This window comes from Daktulosphaira vitifoliae, unplaced genomic scaffold, assembly GCF_025091365.1.
Source record: "Daktulosphaira vitifoliae isolate Bord-2020 unplaced genomic scaffold, ASM2509136v1 Scaffold_2, whole genome shotgun sequence".
NCBI classification, from domain to species: domain Eukaryota; kingdom Metazoa; phylum Arthropoda; class Insecta; order Hemiptera; family Phylloxeridae; genus Daktulosphaira; species Daktulosphaira vitifoliae.
The window spans coordinates 36,121,785-36,146,323 of NW_026099573.1; the positions used below are offsets into that span (position 1 = coordinate 36,121,785).

A 24,539-nucleotide genomic window follows, 5' to 3' on the forward strand; every position below is an offset into this window, starting at 1 on the left:
TGAATTATTGAAAGTGTAGTTGGGTACTGTACAAAGATCAATAGTAAGTTACCGAGAAATTGGCGTAAATATTACCAAAAAAATTATCTGAGTTTATAACAAAGTTCACATATTTAGCAAAGTCGATATACTAAAATAATTTTTTGTATTCACCAATTTCTTTAACAATATCCAAACGACAACTTTGATATAAAAGCATGATTGGACAAATATTTGTCAAAAACCCTCTCCTTCGACCAGCTAATTAAAAAAAGTACTTAATTTTTCTGTAAATCATGTTTACTAGACAATTGATGAGTGGAAATCATTGTTGTGGAGTAACAAATCAAAGAACTTTTTGGGACACACCGCGATAATATATTCGTCAAAAAGACAATGAAAGGTACTAACCCCAGTATATTTTTCCAACTGTGAAACATGGTGGAGGTTCTGTAATAATTTGAGGTTATTTTATTATTTATGCAGGAGTAGATTAGCTTGTAAAAATTGAAGGAATTTTGAAAAATCACAGTATACAGAGTAATCGGTTTATCATAAACCACACTTTTACTCGCAAAATAAATACAATATTGGAAAAAAAAATATTTGATTTCTTTTAGTTAATATATTTCTTGATTTATCCAGCTAATAATGACTTTTTAGAATTATACCTTATAACTTAAAGGGGTGTCAACTTTATTTTTTCAAATGGCAACATACATATTTAACTATCTTATAAAATTGACAATAATCTTTAATGAAAATCGCTGGTCGAAAACAACTTTTGGACCAGTACTTCGGAAGTTATTCTCATTTTAATGTAATTAATACTACGAGGCCAAATATCATGAAACACATTAGTTTTCTAAGACTCTCCATATACTGCAAAATACTTGGTATTGATAAAGTAAAATAAAAAAATACTTGATAATGATATGTATTTTTCGCAATTTTATCGGGTTGGTTTAAATAGATGAAAATGAAACGCTAAATTTTCCAGTTTAACTAGGAGAATTGATATCTGCGATTAACAAGAGTGGGAATCGGCAACACTATAGAGAAAGAAGGCACGTAACGTCGATTATTTTTATTATTTGATACTCACTACCTGGCGGTGCAGTATATTATGTAGGTGCACTATATTCATTGTTGTCGTTAAAAAGAAAAAATATATATAATATTATTACAATAAAAATATAATAACCGTTGAAGGGATTCTTGATATAAGACTAATGACTCAGCCATTTTGTAAAAGTATTTTCCAATTAACAAGACGGTTGTGTCGAATGGTTGGCTTCGAATTTAATATGGTACACTGTGGTAATAATCAGGTGTGAAATTGTCACTAGAGTATTATTATACTACAGCTAGCAACCGTCAGCCATACCTATATTAGGTGTAAGCAGTCTTTATTAAATAGAACCAGCACCTGTCGTAACCATGAGTGGTCAAAATTGTGATTTAATAAATCGACTACAAATAAAACATTGATTGCTTTTTTAGATAACAACAGCCGATGCTCTACCTTGGCTGTGACTTAACCACATTGAAAATAACAATATTTTTTAGGTATCGATCTAATAAGTAATAATATGATTATCAAGAATAAAGGTCTTATTGTAGGATATTCCTGAAGACACGGAATATTATCTTTAGTGTGTCGAAACAACGATTAAATATAAAAAATAACATTAATCTTGAATTTTTTTTTAATTACTTAGTCAAAAAAAATTCTAAATGTATTTTTAAAATCTTAAAAAGCTATGAAAATAATAGTGTTGAAATGAAAAAGAAACTTTGTAATCGACTTCCCGATTAGAAAAAGTGAATACTAAAGCATTGTTATTATTATTAGTACTATTTTAGTTTTATAACAAAAACAATAAGAACGTATAAAAAACAAGAATATATTATACATTATGAAGATTACACTGTTATTATATTATTATACATTATTTATAAATTATTGTTGTGGCCGACCCCAAATAGATGGGATTAAGGCGACGAAGAAGAAGATTTATAAATTATTGTTTAAATAAAATATAATTTTTTTAATAAATTTTTTCTTATTGTATTATATTAATATTGGAATGTACCCAATTTAACTGACATTTTTGGTCATTTTTGACCTACTTAATATTTTACAATATTTTAAAGAAATAATATTAAATTCATAAACTACATTGCAAAACATTAGAAGTAAATTATATCACAGTAAATCATATGCTCTTCTAAAAGTTTTTATAATTTTAAATATTGTATCTATAATTTCAATTAAAAAACACCAAAAAAATGCCTAATTAATATTGAAATCCTATAATCGAAGTATCAGAGACATTAAAAAAATAATTATCAATTATCATAATTATATATTTATATGATAATTCATATCATAATTATATGTTTATATAATAATTCATATTATAATTATATGTTTGTATGATAATTTTCTATCATAACTACATATTTACAGCACAACCTTATCATTTAAATCCGTGGTTTACAATATCAAGTAAATATATATATATAGATCAAGCCGAATATGTCCGTCAATCACTTAACATTTGTAGTCAAGAGGATATGTTAAGAAATAAATATGAATAGATCATTTATATAGATATTATATAACATTATGATTTTACGGTTAAAATAAATATTTTATTTATTTCTGTATTTATATAAAATCAGGTCCAAATTATATTTATGATAGAGTTTAGTTTGGAGCAAAATACATTTTTTATAGAATAAAATGGCGTAAGTTGCTAAAAACTAGTTACATCTTTCGGCAAAAAATCCATCCCAATTATTTTATTATTCGTTTATTTACGTCCCATGTTTTTAAAGGGTACAAAATAGTTTGTATCTTAGAAAAATGCTTTTTATTTTATAATTTTTTTTATAGATAAATTGTTCATTACGCAAGTAAAACATTAAAAATTTTAAATCAAAGATTTAAACACCAAAAAAACAACTTTATGAAAAATTCTCAAGCCAAATCCTCTATCACTATTGAAAACTATAAAATTTGTTTAAGACTGTATAATATAATTAATTTTATTAAAAAAAATCTATACCTTATCATTTAATAGTAAAACTGTAAATATTTCCTAACAAATAACCCTAGTTAACAGGGTTTTTTTCTAAAGAAAAAAATGTTGAAAGTTTTTAAAAAAATTAACCAAACAGCTAAAATATTATTCATCACAACTTATTTCATTGAAGATTATGTATCATCGACTTAAGATAAAAAATCTTAATGAATTTCTTAATAATACATCTATTTATAAAAGAAATCATGGATCACATTTAACAGGCGACGATCTCTACATTTAGTCGACACCATACGTTAAAATAAAATACGATAATGACGAATATAAATCGAAGTCAATGATTGTTACCAGACATTACGAGTACATCCCATAGTACGACAATGGCTATGTGTATGTTACGAAGATGAGACATTAAATTATAGCTTTGATGTATACATTACATACAACCACAGCAATTAACTGGGGAGACCGTCATATACCTGCAATATAACTATTGCTATTGTTTTTTTAGGGCAAAACAAAATATTATGTAATAATTTAACGTTGTGTGATATCGTAATGAGAATTATTATAGTATCCAATGATGGGAATATGGAACGATAGGATATAATATTGTACAAGAAACGACCAATGACACATTTACAGATAAATACTATCTAGACGAAGATATATTGTATTGTAAGATAAGTGTACGCAACTAAATTTAAGTACACGTCCTGAGATTTAATTTGAATTACAATGAAATTCTTGCAATACGACTTTCATTGATAAGTTGTTATTAATGAAAGTCGTATTTAATAACCTTAAACGCTACAAGACTTATAAAAGACAAATAAAAATACAAATATCCAAACCGACAGAGCCAATCAATATCCATCTACTATTTTCAATATTGGGTGCAATAAAACCCAATAAATAAAAAAAAACAATTTTTTGTTTACATAAGCGTACACCCAAAGAAAAAGCTCAATCAATTTTGATAGAGAAATTTTATCAAGGGTTTATGATAATGTTTTATTAATACGAACAAAATAACTATTCTCATAAATAATTATTGATCAAGACAAGAAAAAAATATATCATATTGATAAATATATTATAGGTTCAATAGTAATGACATATTTATCAAAATTGAACAATGAATTTATTATATAGATCGATGTTTTTCTCTGGGTGTATCTAAGATCAGGGCGAGCTAGATATATGTGTCCTCCAGGTTCCCACATATAACAAAGCTGCAGTGGTTTATTTGGATTATAAACCAAAAAATTATTACTACTCCCTCAAAATCGGATCTTTACCGTATAATTTTTACTGGGGATGGTCTATCACATCTCAACCCCACACTCCTGGTTAAGACTCCGCTAAACCTAGCGCTGACATTGTTCATTGTTCGTTAAATCTCACTCATTAAAAAATTCTTCGGTGTTAGCTTTCTCCCCATTAAACAATCATGAATACGTCACTATCTGTTGGATACAGGAAAATTCGTAATATAACCAACATAATAGCTTTAAACTTCATCCTATTATAGAAAATATCCAAAAATAAATAAAATACGATTAATAAGTTCAACCATATTTTTAAAATGTATGATACAACCCAATAATGAAACACCAAAAAAATTTTTAAATGTTTAAAGATCCTTTATTTTCTTTAAATTTTAATTTGAAGTAAATAATACATAAAATGAAGAATTAACACATGTATATTGAAACTTTGCATATTTTACTAAAGATTAAGAAAGACTAAAAAGTTATGACTCACCAACAGGTCATAAACTGATATTGTGACCAATTTAAAGTCACCTAAGGAATCAATACATGGCACATCTCTGTATGTATTACAAGTGCATTTGTAATACACTAGTGTACATTGATACATCTAGCCAAGAACATAATATTCTCTAAATAATTCAAAACACTCTGTCTGCGTAAACCCTATTATTTGGCGTGGCACACAATAACAAAATTATATCTCGGGAATTATTACTAAAGAACAGACTTCATTTTTTTTTTAATCAAATTATAATGATACCGTGGAGACCGACTACGCTACGACTCTGTACCTTTGTATCCAATTATAGGATGTCAGTGTAAAAAGAATAAACCTATGCTGAGGATAATATTCTACAAATTGGTTCGTTTATGAAACTCTAATTATATAATGTAGCTGTTAATAGAGTACTTTTTTCACTTTCCTATCCAATCATTTTACAACCGTAGTTATTTGACCCGTAAAAATATCATTTGAAAAATTAAAAAAAAAATCGTCATAACTTCAAAATTCATGCAAACTACTAAAATTTGTTTTGCGCAAAACTAAACGATTACTGTAATTATTCAAATTCGTTTTTCGACATGAATAATATCAATTAAATTGATTTTGTGTCATTAAAGTCGCCTACTGTCCGACTTCAATGGTTCGTTCATATTGATTTTATTGATAGTTAAATACTTTTATTGTTCGAAATAAAAATAATTTGGATGTAATTTTTTTTGGTGATTTTATTTATTTAGAAACGACCCTAATAGTAAAATACCGTTTTCGAGGCAAGTTCGTGTAAATCATTTAATTCTACTTAAACATTAGTCAACACGTGTTTATGGTTTGTCCATATTGATATTAGAGTGTATAATGACTACACTTTTTTCCTTGTAGTGTTATAATTATAATAATGGTATCGGATGTAAATAACGAACTGTAATAAAAACGTAGACGTACTTTGTACACATTTCATGAACGCAATATCATTACATATAAAATACAGCGTACAATTTATAATAATATTATATTTTTCAAACCGCAAGAACCGTAAAATTCGATCATCCAGTCGTTCACCGGCACCTCTCATGACATTCCTAGATATTTCACGATCAATGGTGGTCATTATCATCTGCCCGTGCTCGGGTTTAAAAAACCGCAGCCAGCTATGGCGACGCCGCACGTGGTACACGACGCCTCTTGTTGCTATAATTCAAAATGTGTAATACACTAACTTGAAAGTGTACTTAAGACACGTTGTGTGCACAATACTGGTATCGATTAGGCGCGATTAAAGGTATCGCACTGAAAGTATGAGAATCGCTGTAATTGGTATGCTTATTAGTATCTATTTACCAACGCCCATTTATCTAATTGGGACTGAAATACGTAAAGAAAAAAATCAAAACTCACGCGTTAAATTACCGCAGACAAATAAATGGGTAACATTTGAGTACACACGATTCCTCATTCGTACGTCTCATTGAAGTTATCAGTGATTAAAATAATTCAGAAGAATATAATTACTATTCAAACAAACTTGGTGGTTTAGGACTTGGATAACGGTATAATTTATACAAACTATAAAACATTACAGAACAAACGAAAAGTATAAAATTAATACTATAACTTATTATACATTTCATCTTGAATATTATGGTGTTTAAATTCTTTAAAAAATGTTGTTAATTATGAGAATCTTATTCTTGTAAGTCGAATAGTCACGAGGGGTTTAAATTTAGTATTAGGATAGTCATTAATATTATAGCTATTTACACTGATCCAAATTTCATTTGTAAAATTAACGAAGACAATTTATTTTAAATATATCAATTTGAATTTTTAAAACAACTTAACATGTAATTTTACTAAATAACAGTAATAAAATGTTTATTAAAAATTTAAAGTCCATACCCAATGAACCTGAATGTGTTAACTTCCATTAACAAAGTTATGTCATAATCAATTGATTATTATAAACATCCAGATACATGCAACTCATAAAACAAATATTTTTTTTAATTTTTAGCTTTGTTTCGAATTTACACTGCTACAATGAATTTAATATTAGGATAGTCATTAATATTACAACTATTTACACTGATCCAAATTTCATTTGTAAAATTAACGAAGACAATTTATTTTAAATATATCAATTTGAATTTTCAAAGTTGAAAAAGTATTAATTTTACCATGATGTGTTTATTAATTTTTTTGAGTCTGTCACAACTTTTTCTCAGCTTTCAGTGAAAAAAATTTTCTTGACGATACGTCAAAGATCACAAATCTTATCTAGTAGACATTATCCACAAAAACTAAAATTTTTTCCCTTCGTTCACCTTAAATGGTGGAAGTCCTTTAAAAAATTACGATTTCTAAAATCGGTAAATTTCGACATTTTTTTTTCTATAAAATTGCTATAATTTATTGAAAAAACAACAAATGAAAATAATTTTTTTTTATATTGAAACCTTAAGTAATTTCCTTTTATTTGATATAATATTTTTGAAAATCTGACCCTTTACCTGCCCACTAGAGGGGATTCAAAATAGCAACTTTTTTACAAAACTCAACTTTTTCACCATAAATTTTGTAAATGTTGTGGAAATACTAAGTCCTTTAAATATATGTAAAATTAAAGCTAAATTTACGTACTATAAATTCAAAAAAAAATTGTCCCTAGGACTTATCTTCTACGTGCAAACGGCTGCCCTAGCTAAAAAAATGCTATTTTTATATTAATATTTTCAACTTTACATTGTTATAACTTTTTAAAAAATGTATGGATTTATACAGTTTTTTTTTTCGTAAACACATTATACATACTTCTTTTATTTGTCATATTTTTTATTTAAATTGGACAATTTCCCCTTATACAGGGGGGGGGGTTAAAACTTGAAACATACGTATAATAAGTAGAACTTTTTCAACTTAACTTTTAAAAATGTTCCTGAATACTGCGTTTTTTAAAGATATGTTAAATTAAAGCTTACATAATGTACTATAAGCTAAACAAAATTTGTCCCGACGACCTATCTTCTATGTGCATAAAATTGAACAAAAAATGTAATTTTCGTGTAAAAAATCAATGTTATTTTGGTAGTTAAAACTACCATAACTTTTTAAAAAATTCTTTTATTTGGTTTCCCAACTACACAGCCCATACTTCGAAATTTAACGTTTAATATAAATTTTTAAAAATAGTAGCTTTTAAGATGAAACTAACTATTTCCAGTGATTAATTTTACATTAGTAGCGGACTCAATTGGCCTTGATACATGTGAATTCAGGCGTAAATTAGCAGAAATTATGTTCATTACGACGTTATAAATTTTAGATTTGATTGCCCTCAACTACTACTACTGTGTGAATTTCTGACCTTTGTTCATTTTACCAGAATTCAATATTTATGTTTCTAAATTTTAAATTAATGTAGCAGCTGTATCTTCTTTCATTAGAGCTTTGACACTAACCCAACTAGTTTATTTGTATTGTGATTTTTTTTTTATACATTTCGTGATCGTTTTAAAAATAATATTTTTTCTACCCTTAGATCTACTTTTAATTCTTAAATTTAACGTATTTAATTTTTTTTTTTTTTTTACAGCTTATTCAATATGGATTTAATGGAGATAGTGCTCATATTATTTAATGATATTTATTTATTTTTCTATTTTTTTTTGTAATATTAATTGTTATCGTGAAGAATGTTTAATAAAAAGACCATTCATGATATACAAACAAATAAATAAAATATTTCGGATGTTATTTAAACAATTTTAATGTTCTTATATCTTGTTTTGACTGGAATATCACAACCTGATTATTTTACGAGGATGAACACAGTACGTTACGGTTATACGGTAACGACTACAGCGCACCATCGCCGTCTTTCACGGTTCACTAGTTTATTCCTATTTAAGTTTATTCATAATTTCCAGTAGTCAAATCATCATTAGTGATCAGCAATGGTTTTCCGGTTACCCCTCTAATAACGGGAGAGGGACAGGAAGACAGGTGATGCCTAGGAAGTAAGCACATTATGAAAACGGTGTGTACGCGGTGCAGCGACACAATATTGCCGGTTCAATTGTCGCGCGCGCGAGCACACGCTGGTAAGTTTGTGTATACCATTGCTTGCCGCCGTCCACGGCCTCCCGAGTAAGGGTTGGCTATTGGAAACAGTACAAGCAATAAAGTAATTACTTATCAGATACGTTTGGCGTGACGGAAAAAATACAACACATTTACGGTTCATTTACCTCATTAAACATAGGAGGCCGGTTGTAAACGGTACTTACTCTCTTATTTGATAAATCAGCCATTTGCCAAATGTAATTTTTTTCAATGTTTATCTTAATCGCGAGATTTTCACGGACTTTAAAATCGATACAAGTAAATCAATTGACATTTTAATGATAAGATAAATGTAAATTTACTATAAATATATATATTAAGCGTCTAAATTTGCGAGTCAACCAAATTATTTAATTCATACACTTAACTGAGTGATAGACAGTAATTGTACACTAACCGATTTTTACAGAAAATATCTATATGCCTAATACTAATAGTTACACAGTTTTATTATAAGGTCGATTCTAAATTGGCTAATTTTCCAACTCGTCAATGTTTAATAGATATATATTTTATTCATACGTGTAGGTTAGGTTTTATTAGACACACGTTCATAAAACAGATCTATGAATAAACACAAAGATAAAAAATGAAAAGTAGATTTTAGACTTTCTTCCATAAAGATACACCTCGCCGATCATTATTGGTCTTATCATACACACTGAACTGTATAAATGCTTTGCCGGTGTTACAGATATCAAAGTGATCTAATCATACGGATTCTTTATAGACTCGTGTATTCAGACGCCAGTGCCTGGGTGAAATGATCCGATAGAATTTAATACCTTTCTGAAATTTAGTTACAAAGAACTTAAATGAGGGTCGGATATACAATTGAGTTAATTTCAATAAGCGTCCGCAACGATTCTTCGGAAGAGCGGACAACGAGGCACACTTAAGATTACTGTTTCATGGGTGGAAGCTAATATCATAGCAGATTTCACCACGTTACTGAACATCGACAATTAAAATCTATTAACGCAAGAATAAGCTACTAAGTCAACATAAAAAAGGGTTATAACTTATACGTCCGATAACAAGACATTACGATTAATGTTGAATAGACATAACACCACGTCATGATGTTTGTGAGCAGCACGGAGGTCGTTTATTACATCTAACGTTCACAACCACGGCACACTTTCATACGACAGTACAGTACACAACTTTGTAAATAATTATACCAAATACCAATTTAAAATCATCAGTAGAAAGACACTTAACATTTTTATTGAAATGTTCATGTGTTCAGTAGGTTGACACCGTAAATAAGACATCCTTTTAGCCTCACTCAACAAGTGCGGTTAAAACAATGATTCAAAATTTCTATCAACCAGGATAGCTATAAAGTTTGTTAGCAAAACCGAATAACATTATGAAACAACAGTCACTTGATTTAACAAAATTCGGTCCATCCTCGAGATACTTCTGTATCATCAGATACAACTATGACCGACCAAAGCTACAGCCGAAGTGTCGATTAAAAAACGACAAATAAATAATTGTACCCTATCCATCTCCTGAATTATTTACAATAATTGTAATAATAATAATAAGCTACGGATATTAACAAACATATGAAAAAAACAGTGAAATAATTCAAAAACACTAAAAAATGATCAAATATCAAGTTAATTAGACTGATGATATCATTTTTACAAAACTCAAAATGCAAAATTAAGGTCAATGATAATATATCTAAGGAATTTAAAGTTAGAACGGGATTAAGGCAAGGAGATGTATTGTCTCCTTTGCTTTTTAACATAACTTTTGACACGGTCCCGCGGCGTTTCTCGATACATGACCCGCGACACCTTTATCAGCCGTCACCCTACTACGTGTTAGTGGTAGTTTGACTGACTAACACCGCGTGCGATATGCAACGGTACTAAGTCCAGCAAGTGCCGCACGTCCATCTACGACCCACCGCAAATATACGTTAGGTAATTTCCGTGGCACCGCCTGATACACAGCCCGTTCATGTGCGACATCGTCAGTATTGCTATTTCGTGTTGTATATCTGTTTTATTAATTTATATATTTGCTTGTATAACTAGTGGATCACATCCACACACTTAGTGACTAAGTACACATTCTTTTTGTGATCATCTTTTCACCAATAAACGGCTCAACGCCACTTTCTGGTGTTCACATACAACGGTGCTGTTTTAACCAAACCCAACCCAACTTTAATAAAGAAAAATACTATAGAAGCTTAAAAAGTGTTGGTTTTATGATAGTCTGTTTTTCTGTCTATAAAAATTCTCAGATCTCACTGGAACGATTTTAATGATTAATAAACCAAAATAACTAGATTTTAATTTAATTGAACTTATTGTCACCAAAAATTCTCTCAATTTTAGAAATGTCAGAATCATTAAAATTGGCATTTTCAAAAAAAATTGCCTACATTTTTTAACTGCTATAACTTTTATTTTTTAACATTAATACTAATGATATTATTATAGAGTACATTAATGATAATAGGCTTTCCAATGGTATGCTTTTTTAAAAAATCCTACGAGAAACCAGAGCGCAGAAAAGTTTTGAAAGATCACCCACGAATTAAAATATTTTTTTCAACTCGACTTTTGAAAATATTCAACTTTTAATCTATGTTAAAGTAATTATTTGAAATGTAATACAATATTAAAATAAAATTGGTCCCAACAAATTATATTATGAGAACTCAACCGTCAAAGCAAAAATATAACTTTATTTTCAATTAAGCAAATTATTCAACAAGTATTTAATATTTGAGGGAAATTTTAGATCATTGAAATTGTAAAATTACACATATATAAATTATGAAATTTTATAGATTCGCATCAAAGCTTTTTTAATAACCGTGGTGATGTTAATCACTGTCAGGTATCATCTATATTTGTCCCAACTATACCACCGCTACTTCAATGTGCTGAATTTTTATTACAAAATAGTTAAATTAAAAAAAATGATTAATGATATTAAAATTTTAATTTTAAACAATATTACATCACTAATTTTTTATTTTTGTAGGGCTATAGTATTGCTTAATTTTGTTACTAATAGAGTATATACAATGAATAAATATACTATTTTGAGCTAAGAAAGGTTTTCAAAAAATTTTAAGTTAGCTTATTATGCTCTTCCTGTTATTAACTTCTAAAATTCGACCCTCTTCATTCGATTTTCAATTGTAATATTTATGTCATTCGTATAAAGCTATGATTTCATTCTTTTGGAAAAGAAAAATCGAATAATGTTATTTTCAAAATACTTATAAAATAAATAAATATATATTAATCATATAATTCACTGGTTTGTCAAAATTTATCTTCATCGAAGCATTAAAAAGTGAATAGGAATGTGTTAAATACAAGATATTTCTCTATAAGGAATTTATAATAGTTGAACGACCAATAACATATAATAAAAAGCCTACAGCTGAGGGTATATTTTTGATATTCAAGTAGAATTTAAAATATATAATTTTGTAATTTTGTACCGTACTAAACTGTCTCCATTTCCAATTCTAAGACATAAACTTCCAAAACATATCGAATTGGAATCGCGCCGGTTAATGTAGATAACTTCTTTAATGCAGTACATGTGTTGTTCTGTTTTCGGCGTCGGCTTAAGCATATTAATATAAGCCTATAGGCGCCACACAAAGATTCCAAAACGATGATGTAATATTGCTCTGATAATAAGCCAAAGCCAAGAAAAACGCCTGTATATTACTACGAATGATAACACCAGACGACATATAATTGGAACGCATTTATCAACAAATTAGTTTAAATTTAGGATATGTTTTCTAAGTAAAAGAGTTAAAATAACATTACAGTTATTTGTTACAATATAAAATGTTGTCTTTTAAGAATTGAAACACATTCATGAAGAATTATAAAATTTTGTAAATTAACGGCTAAATAATTTTTTTATTTATTTAAATACGTAAATAGACTGACTAGAAATATATAACCCTCTTATAGCGTTAATGGCTATATTAATGACATCGTCGAGATAAATGAGTATGCACAAACAGCAAAGTGATAACATGGTTATCTGATTTTATTCAAAGACCTTAAGGTTACTCAAAGATAAAAATATTTTTAGATAAGTAAATACATGTTATCTGGGATAATCTACTTTTTATCGTGTACAACTAAAAATATTTATATTATTATAATATTAGTTTATGGATCTCACAAATAACGAAAAAAAATCAAAAATTCAATTTAAATATTATATAAATATATCATTAAATTTAAATTACGAAAATTGTTTGTATAATGTGTATATAGTTAAACAAAAGTATTAATGCTTAATAGGGAACATTGTTTTATTTATTTACACGACTACATATTAATTTTTTAAAAGTCTTATTTTGGACTAACAAAGTTCTTTTTTTTTTTTTATATTGAAATTACAAAAGAATAATTGGTATAGTAGAGGACCACCCGAGTATAATAAAATAATGTTTGACATTATTAGTATACAAATCATATTTATTATGTCACGAAACAGAGTATTTTCAATTGAAAAAAAAAAAGAGTAATCTGAGTACATACAACAATTCTATCTGATAAGAACCATGCGAGTAATAAATTATTAGTCGATACGCTTTGTAGAGCTCATTAAATATAATTATTTAAAAAAATATCTAATTTTCTAGTTTTTAAATTAAATTTTGAAGATTACTAGATAGGAAAATCTCCGTCGTTTTTTATTACTATCAATTTAAAATAAGAACTTAAATAATTTACAATAAAATCAGCTTTCATAACATATATCTTGTTATCTTCATTATGTGTGCAAAATAAAAAATAATTACATTCAAAGCTACAAATGATTATAGTATAAATAAACTTAAAGCTAAATTAAATTTTAAACTTAGCGTGCTGCTGGTTCACATAATTTTCCGTAATTAAAATCTCATTTTAATAGTTATTTCTTTTTACAGAATCATTTCTCATTAAGTAGATTTTTGATTTTATTCAGTTAAGAAATTACTTTTAACAAAAAAATAATATGAATAATAATTATGAATGACAACTAAGCTAGAACAGTCTTAAATCTCCGACTTATCATGTACTTAAAGCAGCAATACAGTTCTATTGTACATGCAACGCTCTTGACTTTTATAATTCAAAATAGGCTACTCCAGCATTTTTTAAAGAATCGAAAACGGTCGCCAATTGAAATTCAATGATATTGATTTTGACAACACGAAAAAAAATTGACAAAATAATTTTAATGTATAGAGCACAATTAATTTACTATTAAATGTATTGAATCCGTGTTAAAAATATTGTGCAGTATTATTATGAATGAAACTCTAAGTAAATGTTATAAAATTTAAGTTTATTTACATAAGATAGTTTACTTATTAATCACGATTAAAAAATAACAATATGAATTTTTTAATTAATATTACTAAGTTAAAAAAAAATTGATGACCCACGTATGATTAGTTAGCGTATACAGTGAAAAATGCACTTATTTTTTCATTAATTTTCGGATCCGCCCAACTGAGCTGTATACACGTAATATACACGCTAACGACTAATTCGATCTAAGGTTACAGCGGTAATTGCAGTGGCCTCTGGGAATTTATAATAAAAAAATAATAATGGTGCTGCCGCTAGCCGCAACCGACCATTGTGAGTAAATTATATTAAACTATTATTTTATCACTATATACATAATATTGGTTTGTATAAAATAACTGAAGGCCGATTGCTCTATTTTACTAAATAATAACATTAATATTGATTATTAGCCGGTAACACAACGAATATATTAAATAATAATTTTTTAATAGTCATATTGAAACAGTCGCAAATTTGTTAATACAATATATAAAAACGATATTGTTATGAAAAAATATCGTGTTGGTTTGTGATAATTTGTTCAATTAATAATAAAATAAACAAAAAAAAACGTTCCATTCTTTTAATGTACTCTTTAATTCAAATATGACGTATTACTCTTATTCACAAGTCTTTTGTTGTTTTTAGGCTAAATAATCAATCTATAAATTTTTTTTTTAATTTCAAAGAAACCCACAAAACTTAGGTAATACTACATTAGTTCATTTGTTTTTTTTTTATCAAATTAACTTTATTGAAGGACATGTTTTAACCGTGTCCTCTCGGGATTAATAGAAGAAATAGTAATTTACATAACTTAAAAACGAAATTTGACTAAACAAATAAATAAAGTGATACGAAGCCCGCAAGATTGCAATTTTCTTAAATATATGAGCACAGTATATTTAAAAAGATGAAATCCTAGATTACATATTTGAAGATAAAATAGATGAATGAAAAGAAAGAAAAATATCAAGAAAGCCGTTTATTGAAGTAAAGAAAGGTAATATCACTAAGTGAAGAACCCCCTAATTTGTGTCTCGGTTTACTAGTTTTATAATAAAAAAAAGGTTTATTGGCTCACAATTTATCAGTATGAAGTCAAGTCAATATTATAATAAAAAAAATTATTCTTAAATACACAAATATGCCCGTGGTTTAAATTCATCGAATTAAAAAATTTAAATGAATACTTTCACCTTTTATCTAACTTATCTTATGACTTAATTGATTTATATACAAGATAAACAATAGTAAAAGGCAAAAACGTTGATGATTTAAAATATATTTTATTCCATACCTTCAGAAAATAGTAAAAATGTACTTAGATAGTGAATATTTATATTTGTAAAAATTAAATTTACAAGATCGCATTTTCTAGTATACCTGCGTATTATTCTTTAACTGTAAGCTTTATTCTCACACACGTCTGTAGTTTTTTCTGTGGTAGTATATTCAAAGTTAATTTGATTGACGTGAAAATAAAGCATTCCATTATTAACGTTAAATAGGCATATTTATTACCTCCGTTGCGTTATAACTATTTCTATTATTTACGGTGTTATGATTGACAGTTTATGTGTAATAATAACAAAACTGTATTCTATTGATATATTAAAATTTACAACAAATAATCTTTTTTTTTTTGTTCGTAAAAACGAATTGAAAAACTACATTGAATATTTAATATCTATTTTTATACTCCAAACAATAACTTGACTTAAAAATAGTAAATAACAAAATAAAAAACTTCCGAGTAATATTAAATAATTCGTCGTTTATACTAGTTTTTATCAACTGGCGAGTAGTGATTCTCTTGTAAGTGTACGGAACTATCAAGGATCTCCAGAATATGATTGCACCTATAATAAGGGTCGCTAAAAAATTCAAAATCCCATAAGGGTATTGTCATGGGTAAAATTTGAGAAGCATTAACAAACAGAAACAGTTTACTCAGCAAAAGTGCAAATCACAAAATTTGACAAACAAGATTTTTATCCAGGATAAAATAACTTTTTCTAAAAATATTTATCTATACAATTTTTTTTTTTTTTAACTCGAGTTTTTAGGAATTAATAATAAATTACATTTATAAAAATAACATGTTACAGTATAAACACACTCTTGATACTTCCTAAATTGAAAATCTAAATAATTAAATATAATTTGATATTTTCATGTGAATTATTCAAAGTACATAAATTTCATCAAGTAGTTAAAAAATTTCATTCACAAATTTAATAATAACCGAAAAGTTGACTGGCTATCATACACAATGTTTAATAACCTATAGATTCTATTATAAACATAAATTAATGTTCCAAAAAAATTAAATTAAAAATGTGAGTTTAAGTTACCTACGTTAAAAAATTAGCTTAAAAATTTGACATTTTGTTGTCGCTTGAGAATGACAAGGTTCTAACACAATGTTGATTATTTTTCAATAAACAATTTTTTATTAAATAAAATTATCGACGAATTATATATAAATTAAAATTGTTATAAATTTGTCTAATTACTTAATTTAGGCTTTATAAATACGTCGTGCCTAAATATCATGGTTCAATTTTATTTTAAATATCTGTATAAATTTGTCAAATACTTTTCGCCAACATCGAGTTCTTACTAGAGAGAGTAGGTGAAAAATATATTTTATATTTAAAAAATTATTACGATAAAAAGTGAAAAGAATCTTTTATTTTCTTATCTATATAATTCATTCCGGCCTCCTCCAAAGAGGTTTCTTAATCCCAATCCTCAATCGTTATGATGTTTTTTTAAATCATATAGTAAGTTTCAAGAACAATAGAGATATTAACTGTTTTTATAATTTAATTAAGGATACTGCAACAAAATCATTACTACGTGGTACCGACATTAACAATTTGATCGTGTTACATAAATATTGATAATAAAGTCAACTTATTGATATTTAAATAGTATATCTGCGTGTAAAATTTAATGCAAAATTAAGAGATTAATTAATTTAAATCGTTTATCAATTAAGGCTTAAACATATTTTTTTAGTAAAGATATTGCAAGTCGAAGTAAAACACTTTTAAAATATACAGAAATAATGATGTTGGTAATGTAATTTTTGATTTAGATATAAAGATAGTAATTATTATAAATTTTTGGTTATAATTTATAATGAATATAAATCACACAAAATCAAATAAATGTGTATATATATATATATATATTACAGAAACTATTTTGAAATGACCATTTAATATCTTCATCATAGCTTTGTTCCATTTTTCTTATTATCATTTTTCTATCAAAACTATATCCTGACGGATATTATGTTAACATTCGACTATTTTTAATAGTTTTTTTTTGCTATAATTAATTAAATAGTTGACATTTTTAGGGTCTGACTTTGCAATATAGAATTGTATTAAAAAAAGTACATACGTCTGTACTTTTGTTTACAAAATTTAACTATACTTAGAGAATTTAAATGAAAATAATATTTATTATTACAATTATTTTTGACTTATTAAGTTTTTTTCATATCAACTAAAAATTACACAATTTTAGTATTTTATGAATCCTTTTGAAACATTTTCTATTCATTTAACAAGTAATAAAAACATAAAAATTAACAAAAAAAGTTTTAGATAACATTCCAGTTATACCTTTTTTAACTCAACTTTTTAAAAATCCATATCAAAGGTTTAAACTTTAGGAAATGATTTTAACATTTGTACAAATTATCATCATGAGACTATAAATATAATTAAAAGGTCATGTAGGAAACGAACGGAATTTTACAAATATTCAAATTGAATCTTAACTTTCATTAGCATTTTATAACTCAAATTTTGTTGAACAATATAACTTTAGTTTTGATTTTCTTTGTTTTTAAAAAAAAATCCTTACCAGGAGATGATTCTTCTTGTACGATAATGGGCATTACGCAGGGTCCATCGTCAACATTGACTAAACTTCTTATGGAGAATATGGATTTTGCAGGCCTGTTGGTTCCACCAGAATTTCCTCCGCCATTATTTTCACCACTGTTTATAGATCTAGCGTGTGTGGTTAGGTCCATCACACTTCCCGTACAATGATTACGCGGTCTTAAGGGAGCTTCCGAAGCAATCATTATATGATTACCATTTAATAAGATTTTAAACACTAGTTAATCTAAAATTTGAAAGTCCGTAACCCAATCGACAAAATAAAACAACTGATTTACTTAAAATTTAAATTATAAGCTGATTAATATTTTGCAATCGATATGAATTGGATATTAATTTAAAGAGACTCAAGTAATATACAAGCGCACAAAATTAGGTATGGCAACGAACTACTCCTTAGTCGACGATACAACACACATGACGACAGGTACTACACTACGCTACTTGAGAATTGTAACTATAAAATACCGGTAAGTATAAACCCAGAACAGCAATCAGAGAGCCAATCATTGACCAAGAACCGGATTCGAGAGGCCACGCCCTTCTGGTTTGAAAAAATGGCGTTTTCATAACGCTTTCGAAAGCCGACGATATCCTTAATTTATTAAATTGACGCCCATTTTTAATGGCATTGGAAAATATTAACATTTACCGAAATCTACTATTGATATATGTCAAGCATGTTAAACTTTGGGTGACCACATGTATCTAAAAATAATTACCGACTTTATAAAATTTGTAAAAAATAACAGTGACACACCAAGGAAGGGCAGAACAATACCCCAATGAGAGGATTTTCTGGATGTCCAGTAGGACAACCAAAATGTACTATTATTTAATAATACAATATATTTTGTTTCCTCTCACATTCAAATGTTTGTCTTGGAGTAGTTGTGAAATATTTTTTGTATTTAAGGGAACTAAATGAAACAATATTACTACAAAATGTGTGGCTCATCAGGGAAAGAAATAAGTACAACTAAATATATACAATCTAATTTTAAACACGTCATATAATGGTAAATAAATGCTAATTACTCATATTTATTTAAACTTACTATAAATATAGTAACATTATACACAAAATGAATTTATTTACATTTTTCATTTTTCTAAATTAATCATCAATTTTAATAAAATTAATTATTGGTACAATGTTTTTTACTATCAAAGAAATTATTTTGAAGAATAATTATATAAAAATTTTCATTTAAAAAGTAATTCTCAAATATATGATTGGTTAATCCAAAAAACTTGGAACTTATTATACATTTTTATTTAAAAGCAGATAATTTATTCATTCTATTAATTGTAAATGTTTTACAATTTAGTATTCAATAAAAATAGAAGAGGTTTTTGTGTTTGTACACGGAAAAAAATGATTTTAGTATGGTAAATGGTTAGAAATAATATGGTTAGGAGAACCATATTATAGTATTTGCAACTGTCTTTGTCAGTAATTCTACCCAGTAACGTTGGATCAGCCAAATTAATTTGGTTATTATATATGGTTATTTTTACCCAAGTATTTAGTTAGAGCAACTATATAGTATAGGTAATACAACCATAGTATTATGGATAACTGGACAACAAATATAAAATAAAAATGTTATTTAGCGTTTTTTATTGTTTGCAAGTACTGTTATAACTTGTACAATATGTTAATTAATGCGCTATTAGGTTTTGATTGTTTAATAATTACACAATGAGTTAATTGTTAGTACACAGGAAAAATCTATTCAGATATTTTTATAAAACGTTTGTTGTCAGGACCGCGCTTGAATTCATCGATGGAAAAATAGCCTCTTTTTCCAGACGCCGTTGAGCTTATTGGCCGATGTATATGAACGACTCATCATTCGTTGATTCATTGAGAACGATAGTCGACGAAAACTTAAGCTGATCTATATATCTATATATTTTTTCCTTGATTGTTTAATTTTGATAATTAACATATATAATTATATAATTTAACAATATATTATAAAATGATTGCAATTATGGATGAATGGACTCAAATTAAGTTGAAAGATTTAAATCTTGAACAGCTAATTCAAACTTTTGAAGGTAAGAAAAGTATTCATTACATTATATATTTACTAGAGAAAATAATCGTTCTTTGAATTCTTTTAAAATGATTAACGGTAGAAATATTACAATTTTGTTAAATTTTATATAAATATTAATCATGTATATATTTAAATTAGTAAAACAATGAAAGTAAATTTTTATTTTAATTAAAATCAAATGATTTTTAAAAAATAATTTCACACAGGAATAAATCAAATGATCATTAATTGTAGAATACAATATTTAATAATACAATTCATTAAACCTACAAATTTCGATACTTTAAAATATTGATAAATTTTAGTTTTAATATATAAATAAATACTTAACCATTCGTACTGTAAAAAAAAAAAGTTATAAATACTTTTTATAACACTATGAAAAATATTTATATAATCATTTCTAGGAAAAATAAAGCTTGTTTTTCATAAGTAATAAATAAAAATATTAAATATGCACAAATTGTTAAATGAAGATATCGATAGAATTGCATACATGTCCTTGACAGAGGACATGCTAAAAGATTTGGTACATAAAATTGGTTGGAGGTCCAAAATTTTTAAAGATATATTGCAATCTAAAAGTGCCGAAAATCAAACATTAGAGGTAATAAAACAAAGTTTGTATTTATAGTTAAGTAATACATGAACTAAAGGTTTTTGAGGTTGATTTTATTAAATATACTTCTAATACATAAAAATACACAGAACCAATCATTTTGTGAACAATAATCTTACTTTAGACCCTGAGCACCCTAAATCTTAATCTTTGAAATGCTAAATAAAAGAATTAATTTTTGTGAAAAAAAAACAAAATTTTTTTTCTCAATGTTATTGCTCTGAAATCTTTTATTTAATTTAAGAATTTAAAAATTAAACATAAAATTCTTATTCAACAACATTTTATACTTTAAAAATCATTTATTAATAGCTAATTTAAATAATCCTTTTTTTCTTCCATTTAAAGAAAATACAAAATAAGACTATTTAATTGATGAAGCATCTTAAAAATACATTTTTAGGAGAGCTATTTGATGTCTTATGTACATAATTTTATAAATTAACATTTATCAAACAATTATTTTAATTATAAAAAAAAAAATCAACTTATATCCTTCAAAATATTCATAATAATTAATTATTCATTATATTAAAAGCTGTAATGCCAGTCATGAGAATAAAATTTAACAGCTTGGTTATGAAGAGTTAATGGTTTAGAAACTGAAACATTACAATCGTTTTGGAATTTTGTTGTTAATTAATTTTTAAACAATTAAGTTACAGAAAAATTTAAGTAAATAATTTTTTTTGAGGAATATATTTTGCTAATTATGTTTACATTTCTTACATATTCTAGTTATATTGTTAACAATTTATTTTATGTTTTACTAGTTTAAATTTTATAAATTATTGTTGTATTACTATTTAAGGTATTTGAAATCCAAACTCCTCTCACTGAAATCAATAGTAATATAAATTGTGATATAAATAAAATATCTACATTTGAATATGAAGAAGAGAATAATCATGAGGTTGAAATAAAAGTGAATGAAACAGCTGAATGTAGTAAAACTACAAACATCAAAATTGAAGTAATAATAGTATTTTTACGCAATAATGATAATAAGTTATTATTATTAAGTGATTATACATATAATTGAATGTACTCAGAGGCTATTATAAATGAATATTTAGTTAGATACCTCAAAAACTAAATTAGTAGTAATAGAAAATTTTAGTTGACATTGAAATAGTTTTTTTTTTTTATTCAGCAAATTTATTAACATATATGAATAATAATCAACATAATCAATAAAAATGAATAAATAAAATAAACCGATAAAACTTGAATTTATCAGCCAATACTCACAATATTTTAGTTTCAATTATTATGGTATTTTATAAAGAATTAACCATAAAAAAAAAATAGTAACTTTTTATTAATCAAGTATTTTACAAATCCAAAAATGAGTAATTTTTTTATTTATTTATGTCCCCAACTTTTACTTAGTTGAACTTATGCAACAGTAAGTATTGAGTATTTATTTTTTTGATTAAATTGTCGCTTCTTATAATATAAAATAATAAGCAACTTGATACAATCAGTGAATAGCTTAAGATCTCTAAAATTTTAAAGCAATCACACACCCAGAGAAAAACCTCGATCTATATAATAAATTCATTGTTCAATTTGATAAATATATCATTACTATTGAATCTATGATAAATTTATCAATATGATAATTTTTTTTCTTATCTTGAACAATAATTATTCATAAGAATAATTATTTTGTTCGTATTAATAAAACATTATCATAAACCCTTGATAAATTTCTCTATCAAAATTGATTGAGGTTTTTCTTTGGGTGCAGGAGGGTGGAATGGTTATCAAGTTCTATGAACAAAATAAAGACTTAAATTCAAAAATGAGAAACATTATGGTTCATTTAATTATTGATAATGAAGTGAAGGCAAGTAACAACCATACACTAACTACTGCTCAACTCCAACAACTTTCAATTAATATTGTCAACTGTTTTCTTACCGAGTTGAAAGTTGTTTACTATTCACCATACCAAAAAATTGGTAATTCAGTTAAACTGACTAGGGGTAAATTATGGGATCGATACTGCAATATACGAAAAGCAATTAGACAACTGTACAGTAAAACTGAAAAAAAAATGTCACAATAATCCAGAAATCTTGTGAAAATGAAAATAATAGTTAGTTAAAAATATAATATTTCTGACTGTGGTATTTTTTTGGAGCTCATTTCTATCTTAACCAAATTAAATTAGTTCTAGATATGATACTCAGGCTCAAAAATAATTCTGAGCCTATAAGTACAGTTATAGATAAATGGAGAAAAACAAGTATTTATAGGCAACAAAAATTAAGGGAAAGCAATGAAAGCATTTCATTCTTTTCTGAATATCCATCATTCAAAAGTGTTAATGTATTTCAGTTGGTTAGTATTTTTGGATCAAAGTTAATTTTAATTTTAGACATTAATTTGGTAGTCAATAAATACTAGAGAATTAAAAAGTAAAAGAATATAACATTATCATTTAATCATGAGTATGATTAATTGAACTTTAAAAATTAAAAAATACATAGCATGTAGAGTAAATGTACACTTATTAAAGACGACTGTGAAGCTACCAATTCGTGGACCACCAACTTCTTATCACTAACAAATATTGGTTACCCTTCGGTTACCGATATTTTATAGAGTATAACGTTTTTTTAACCGATAGATGTAGACACATAATACTAAAAAACATATATTAAACGCATTCACTAATCATACACACTAGAAAGATCTGACGGCCGGTGGGAGTATAAATACACTTACTATCGTATACACCGCCGTACCAACTCGGATAATTGTGAACGACCACTGCATTTAACAACTTAGCATTTGATATTATATTATAATGTTTTTTATAAGCTTTCAGAAAATGTATATACTCGTCTCGGAACATTCACCAATTCGCAAATTACTGTGGCCAAGTTGGTGCGTTTATACGCTACCAAAAGTAATTTCCGCGGTCTTTATTTGCAATATTCAGTTATGCCTGCACGTTTCACCCGTTAGCTTTTCACACCATTTATAAAGTTCTTTGTTGTTAAGATGCAGAAAACTCTTCAATACTCGTTTTTTAACCTCTCACGCCCTTGCAATTAACAATTTTTGTTTGGAAAGCAGTGTTATTTTCAACTTTAAAATTTATATACTTGTAACTACTATTTCAGACAATTTTAATGGAAGATATAAGGGAATTTGAAGAATTACAATTAAGCCCCCCAAAAAGTCCAACCATACCCACAAACTCATCATCACCAGTAAACAAAAATTTAGCGGAAAATCCCACCACATCGGACAATTCTAATATCATCAAAAATGATAAAAATTAATTTATTTTTGACAAAATTATATAGTTCCGTTTTGACCAAAGAATGAAGATAACTCATTCGTCTGTAAGTAAAAAGTTAGAAAGGGAATAGGATTAAGGTCCCTTTTTATAAGATATAATAGGTATTTGTTAATTAGATTACATTTTTATACCAAATTAACAATTCCAATGATTGTAATCAAGGATAAAAAACCCAGCACAGGGGGGTCGCGGCACAGTGGTGACGTGGTATAGATGGATTAAGTATAATGATATCTGACAGTGATTAAAATCACTATCAAAAAAAAACGCTTCGATGCAAATCTTTAGATAGTGTTTAATTTTAAAAAATTGGTGGACT

General features: G+C 26.7%; 1 protein-coding gene across 1 annotated transcript in view; it reads right to left on the reverse strand.

Annotated features, from left to right (window-relative positions):
* LOC126899809 (homeobox protein aristaless-like) overlaps window positions 1-18,671 on the reverse strand; it is a 41,259-nt gene extending 22,588 nt beyond the window's left edge. Inside the window, exon 1 of the mRNA XM_050675031.1 lies at window positions 18,173-18,671. Within this exon, the coding sequence (XP_050530988.1) occupies window positions 18,173-18,398 (226 nt within the window). The 5' untranslated portion in view covers window positions 18,399-18,671. The remainder of the gene's footprint in view (window positions 1-18,172) is intronic.
* Window positions 18,672-24,539: the final 5,868 nt, after the last annotated feature.